General features: G+C 45.0%; 2 protein-coding genes across 2 annotated transcripts; both read right to left on the reverse strand.

Annotated features, from left to right (window-relative positions):
• Positions 1-604: 604 nt before the first annotated feature.
• Positions 605-2,308, reverse strand: LOC129766274 (uncharacterized). The gene has a single exon (XM_055766791.1). The coding sequence runs from the start codon at positions 2,306-2,308 to the stop codon at positions 605-607; it is 1,704 nt and encodes a 567-aa protein (XP_055622766.1).
• A 660-nt stretch (positions 2,309-2,968) lies between these two features.
• On the reverse strand, positions 2,969-6,058 carry LOC129766275 (uncharacterized). Its single transcript, XM_055766792.1, has one exon. The coding sequence runs from the start codon at positions 6,056-6,058 to the stop codon at positions 2,969-2,971; it is 3,090 nt and encodes a 1,029-aa protein (XP_055622767.1).
• Between the last annotated feature and the right edge of the window lie 508 nt (positions 6,059-6,566).

Here is a 6,566-nt window from a genome sequence, read left to right on the forward strand (position 1 = left end):
CCGACCATGTGATCTCTCGGCTGCCATGGTCAAACGGATTAGTACTTCTTCTAGCTAGCTGCTCAATCCTGAATGGGTGGTGCTGTGGATTCATCCTTCCCTCGTATCGATCTCTTCTCATTCTACGTCCTCGTCAAATGGGTTTCCTGGAGCGGAAGCAACCGGCCTCCACGGGAGTCCTTTTCTCTGGAATACAAATTAAACGGCTTTTTCATACAATAAATGAGAAAAAATGAATAGACTTAACCGGAGCGGAGGCAACCGGCCTCCACGGGCCCTTAGCGGGCGATGATCGTTGGCATCAAGTACTGAGCGTACTTGTACATGAGCTGATAATGCGTTAAACGTAGGGTGAGAGGATGATCAATGGAATTCGACTTCCTTCAAATTGTGGCTGGATTGATTCGTCGCATGATGACATCTCCCTTGTTGATGGATTGCTCGTGGTTGTGGGTTGGAGCAGACGTCATTGCCGCGTAGTGTTGGAGGATGAAACATAAATGAGATTTTTTGAAATTCAATGAAAAAATATGGCTTACATGGATGGGAGGTCTCATGACCTCCCATTGATGCGCAGTGTGATACTGCGATTGGTGGAAGGGTTTCAGTTCCCTCCTTGTGGATCAGCAGCTTCAGTGCTGTCAGGATGATCAGACTGTTGAACCGGTAGTACACAGATCTTGCTGATTGAACGGCGGTACTCTCCTTGGGATGTCCTCACGGTCACGACGCGGATGTGGTTGTCGTTGCCCTTGAAGATCTCCGTAATTCGTCCTACTTTCCACTTCAGCGGGGGTTGGTTGTCTTCCTTTAAAAGGATCATTGTGCCGATCTTGATGTTGTCACGCTCAACAGTCCAACGTGTGCGAGGTTGCAGCCCTGATAGATATTCGGATTGCCATTGTTTCCAAATTTTTCGAACGTATTCTTGGGTCTGCTGCCAGCGGTTTAGCCGGTTGAATGAAACCCCTTCCATACTGGGTTCCGGGATGGCCTTTAATGAACGATGGACCAGAAAGTGCCCGGGAGTGAGCACTTCCAGGTCATTTGGATCTGAGCTTAGCTGTGTCAGGGGGCGAGAATTGAGACATGATTCAATTTGAGTAAGTAAAGTCACAAATTCGTCGTGATACAGGATGACATTTCCCAATGTGCAGCGCAGATGCTTCTTGAGCGATTTGACTGCTGCCTCCCAGAGTCCGCCAAAATTCGGGGACCGTGGCGGTATAAACTTGAAGGTTATGTTGTCGTCTTCAAAGTGGCGAGCTACCAATTTCTGATGATGCTGCGAGCGAAATAAACGAGCAAGCTCTTGAAGTTGTCTTTGTGCGCCTTGAAAATTTAGCCCATTATCGCATTCGATGAGCTCAGGTATGCCTCTGCGCGACACAAATCGCTTAAGAGCGGCGATGAAGGCATCAGAAGTGAGATCTGTGACAAATTCAAGATGCAGTGCCTTTGTCACGAGACATACAAACACAGCAACATAACATTTGACTGCTGCAGCTCGTTTGGCAGGACGAAAGTAAAAGGGACCACAATAATCCACACCAGTTCGCAGGAACGGAAATGTAGGTGTGACACGTTCTTGAGGTAATTCGCCCATTAGTTGCTCCAAGACCTTTGGTTTACAGCGGAAACAGCTGACGCAAGAATGGACTACCCTGCGAGCAATATTTCTGATTCGAAGAGGCCAAAACCTTTCTCGCACCACAGCAATCATTAGCTGTGGACCAGCATGCAGCAATTTGTGATGATAATGAATCATAATTAGGTTCGTCAGCGGATGTTTATCCGGCAGAATAATCGGATGGCGTTGATTGTAGCTTACTGGAGCATGTCGTAGCCGGCCACCGACGCGCAGTATGCCATCTACCAATATCGGGAATAACGCTTTCAGGCGCGAATTGGATTTTACTTGTTTGCACCGATGAAGTTCTGCGATATCGTTAGCGAAACGTTCCATTTGGGCTAGCTTCACTACTACTTGGGTCGCGGTGTTTATTTCCATAGTTGACAAGCACCCAATTCTCCGTTTTTTATTTTCTTTAGTACTGCTGGCATTGTGGCAGTATCGAAGTAACCAAGCAACAACACGTACCAGTTTCATAAACGACGAATATTTTGAGAACAGCTCATTCGAGGGAGTTATATGAGCAGTAAGGACAACAGTTCGTTCTTCCAACTCGTCGGAACCGAATTTCTTCTCGGTTTGACGTCCAAGTGATGGCCAAAACCGAGACGTTTGCGAAAGCCAGGTGGGACCATTCCACCACGTGGAAAACTGCTGTAGTTGAGCAGAGGTCATCCCTCTAGAAATTACATCTGCTGGGTTTTCCGATCCAGGCACATGAGACCAAATTCCACCTGCCGTTATCTGTTGGATTTCTGAACATCTGTTGGCAACGAACGTTTTCCATCGAGATGGGTTCGATGCGAACCAGTGTAGACAAATTTCTGAATCTGTCCAGAAAAAATTTTTGGTTTGAAGTTTTATACTTGTTTCAACCTTTTCGAAGAGATGGCTTAATAACAAGGTGGCACAAAGTTCTAGTCGAGGGAGACAGACTGTTCCGTTTTTCTTGTTTTTTCCTTTTGGCGCGATCTTTGATTTCGCAATCAGAAGGTTGGTTTTTATTTCACCATCAGATGACATAGCGCGAACGTAAATGCATGCTCCGTACGCTCTCTCCGATGCATCACAGAAACCGTGAATTTCTAGATTGATAGGTCTGGATATAGCTTTCGCCCATCTAGGAACAGACAGGTTGGTCAAATTTTGAAGACTCTCTCTAAACTCCATCCATTGGTGCTGCAGAGCTTCCGGTAACCCTATATCCCAGTCATAATTCTCATATCACAACCTTTGCAGTAACAACTTGGCCTGCACTACCACTGGACCTACTAGCCCAAGTGGGTCAAATAAGCGTGCGATGTCCGAATAGACAATTCGTTTTGTAATTGGTCACTATGGATCACTATGCGTTGGAGCTTCGAATCTGAACTCGTCAGCGACAATATCCCACTGAAGACCAAGGGTTTTTATAGGGGAAGTAGAAGCATCGATTTTCAACAAAGTGCGCTCATCCTTCAGTTGATCCGGTACGTCAGTGAGATTTTCTGGATTGTTTGATGTCCACTTGCGAAGCGAAAACCCGGCAGAATTAGTGAGATCGAGCAATTCCCTGCAGAGTTGTCGTCCTTCTTCGACAGTATCGGCTCCTGTAAGCAAGTCGTCCATATAAAAATCGCGACCAACGGCGACCGATGCGAGAGCATAGGTTGTGGTGTTATCTTCGGAAAGCTTCTGGAGGCATTTTGTTGCGAGATATGGAGCTGCAGATGTGCCGTATGTTACGGTTGTAAGCTGATAGCTTTTAATGGGTTCCGAAGGTGTGTCTCTCCATCTAATTCTTTGTAGGGGTTGATCAGACTCTTGAACTAATATTTGCCTGTACATCTTTTCGATGTCGGCAGTAATGGCAAACTGCGGTATCCTGAATCTCAATAGGATTGAGAGAAGGTCGTCTTGAACAACCGGTCCCACTAGTAGCGCATCATTAAGGGATATTCCAGAATCCGTGGTGCATGATGCGTCGAAGACAACACGAAGTTTGGTGGTGATACTGTCGGGCCTCACAACACAATGATGTGGAAGGTAATAGGTTGGAACAAGCGAGTTAGTAGACGCATCATCATCGACCAGTTTCATATGGCCCAGGTTAACGTACTCGTGAATGAAAGCAGAATATGCTTCCTTCAGCTGAGGGTTCGAATTTAAACGACGTTCTAATGAGCAGAATCGACGATCAGCAATATCTCTGGAATTCCCAAGCTGCGAAACCAATGCATCTTTCTTGGGAAGTGCGACAACGAAACGACCGGATGAGTCCCGTTTAACCGTTTTAGCGAAATGATCCTCACACTCCTTTTCTTCCAATGATTGAGTGCTCTTGATATGACACGACTCAGTTTCCCAGAATCGCGTAAGTAGATTTTCGATTGAGGCTTCTAGTACTACATTAGCTACATTGGCGACAGCAGTTCGTTGTTTCTCATCCTTCACTTTTCCTGATACCACCCATCCCAAAGCGGTGTTTTGCAAAATGGGTCCATCGGCACCGATTTTAATCTGACCATCACGCAAAAGCTCATAGAAAACTTGCACGCCAAGTATTAGGTCGATACGTCCCGGTTTGTTGAACGAAGGATCGGCTAACGTAGCATCGGAAGGCAATGTAAAGTCGTTGATATCAACTGGTTTATTAGGCAACTGCATTGTAATCTTGGACAGCACGTGAAATTTCCAGTTGTTCTCAAAATCAGCACGTTGGGATTGAACGCGAATAATGGTAGAGTATTTTGAAGTAGTAGATGACAGCCCTACTCCGCTAATAGGTATGAATTCTCTGGTACGTTTTAGTTGCAGCGTTTGCACCAGACGTTCCGAAACAAAATTCAGCTCAGAACCGGAATCCAAGAGCGCTCGAGCCCAAACGAAATTTGTTGTTGAATCATAAACTTTAACAAGTGCAGTAGAAAGCAAAACAGTGGCAGGAACTAAGCGACATATTTGATTGGTAGGCGACGAAAAGTGGCTAGTCGAAGGGGCAGTGACCGTTGGCTTTGGATTAGCAATCGGCTGACCCTGTTGGGTAGATTGTACGCTTTGCAATTGGTTATTCGGAACAGATGACGACTCATGCTGCGAACCCGCGGATGATGACGAGGACGACGACGATGGTTCAGATTGGATGGATTTATTAGTATTCATCGGGGCGGACGGACGATGCAGCATCGTATGGTGTTTTTGGTGGCATACACGACATGTTCCACCGGAGCAATTATTAGCGATATGCGACGACGATCCAAGACAATTTATGCAAAGCTTTTTAGATTTCGCTTCATCGAATCGTTGTATTGGAGTTAGCTTTCGAAAGTGTTCACACTGATATGGTGAATGTGCAGGTTTTTTACAAAATGGACACGAACTTTTAGGAACAATGGCTGAATGATTTGTGGTTAGCTTCGGTGCTTGGTAGTTTATACGCTGTGAAGGGGAGGAGCGAGAAAAATCTTGCGATCGGGATCTAGATCCAGCTAAAGACTGCAAGACGAGTCCGTGTGAGCGAAGGAATTCAACAAGTTCAGTGTAGGTTGGAACATTTGTCGATTTACGGTGGGTCTCCCAAAGACGCAAGGTTGTTTGATCGAGGCGCGAACTCATCATGAACACTAGCATCGTGCTCCAGTTTTCAGGATTTTCCCCCGCCTTTTGCAGCATTTTCAAATTACGCTCAAAATCGTCGATTAACCGATTAAGGGATTCCGCACATTCCCTTTTCATACCATCAATAGCAAAGAGTGCTTCGACGTATGACTTAACGAGAAGGTATTTATTCTCATATCGCCTATCGAGCAGATCCCATGCAACCGAATAATTGTCTGCTGTTATCTCTATCACATCAATCACACGCTTCGCATCTTTACAAAGAGATGCTACCAAATAGGAGAATTTATCTACCTGACTAAGCATGGGGTTTGAGTCGATCAGGGACAGAAATGTATCACGAAACGATGGCCACTCCTTGATCGATCCGTCGAATAGAGGCAATTTGATTTCAGGCAGTTTTACTCTAGCTGTGGAAGTATGAGCAGGAATCGATTGCACTGCAGGTGAGGGGTTAGTACCATGCGATCGCAATTTGTTAGTGATAAAACCCTTTATTCTCAAGTAAATCAGCTCAAATTCTGCACGTGAATCCTGGTTCACATGTTCAATGCACATCGGATCAATTTCTCCTTCTACTTGCTGCATTTGATCTAAAGCGGAAGCGTCAAAACTTTCTTTCAACCTGGCTTGAAACTCATCAGAGCATTCCAATTGCAATCTGGCATCCATAAATTCTGAAAAAATGCCTTCTAAACGTTCTCTCCAACCTTCAAGCATATAAATATCTCTATCTTCTTGATAAGTTTGCACTAGATGTTCCAAATTATTTAGCGAGTCTCGCAGAAAACGTTCACGTTTTTCCAGCTTCTTAAGCTCCGTAGCCATTGTGCTCGACGGTAGCAGCAGAATAATTAATCGAACCTCGCGATCCACACGTGCTTATCAAAATTCCGATATTTTTTTTTCAATCGATCAAGCAAAAATACGAAAATATCTGCGACTCAGGAATAACGCTCGATTTGGCCTTTCTAGAAGCTCAGCTCACATGCAGCATGCAAATTGTACTTACAATCTTCGATGACTAATCCAAGCCACGCCACTCGGTATGCCCAAGCCACGCTACTCAAACCAGATAACGCCACCAGGTACAATGGATCTCTCGAACAATACAGCATCCATCGGACAATAGCAATCAGCAATACCACTTGAGAAATGCGACTTGGCGCCACTTAACAGATTTTTTTTATCACACGGATTTTGGATCACTTTTGTCTTCTTTATTCTGTTCAGAATATTGGCTATTGGCCGTTGTCCAGTTAATGTCACAAAATTTCTTTGCACAACGTTTCACAGAGTTCAATCACTTTTGCCCGTTTTTGGGCACGAGAATTAT

This window comes from Toxorhynchites rutilus, chromosome 2, assembly GCF_029784135.1.
Source record: "Toxorhynchites rutilus septentrionalis strain SRP chromosome 2, ASM2978413v1, whole genome shotgun sequence".
NCBI classification, from domain to species: Eukaryota; Metazoa; Arthropoda; class Insecta; order Diptera; family Culicidae; genus Toxorhynchites; species Toxorhynchites rutilus.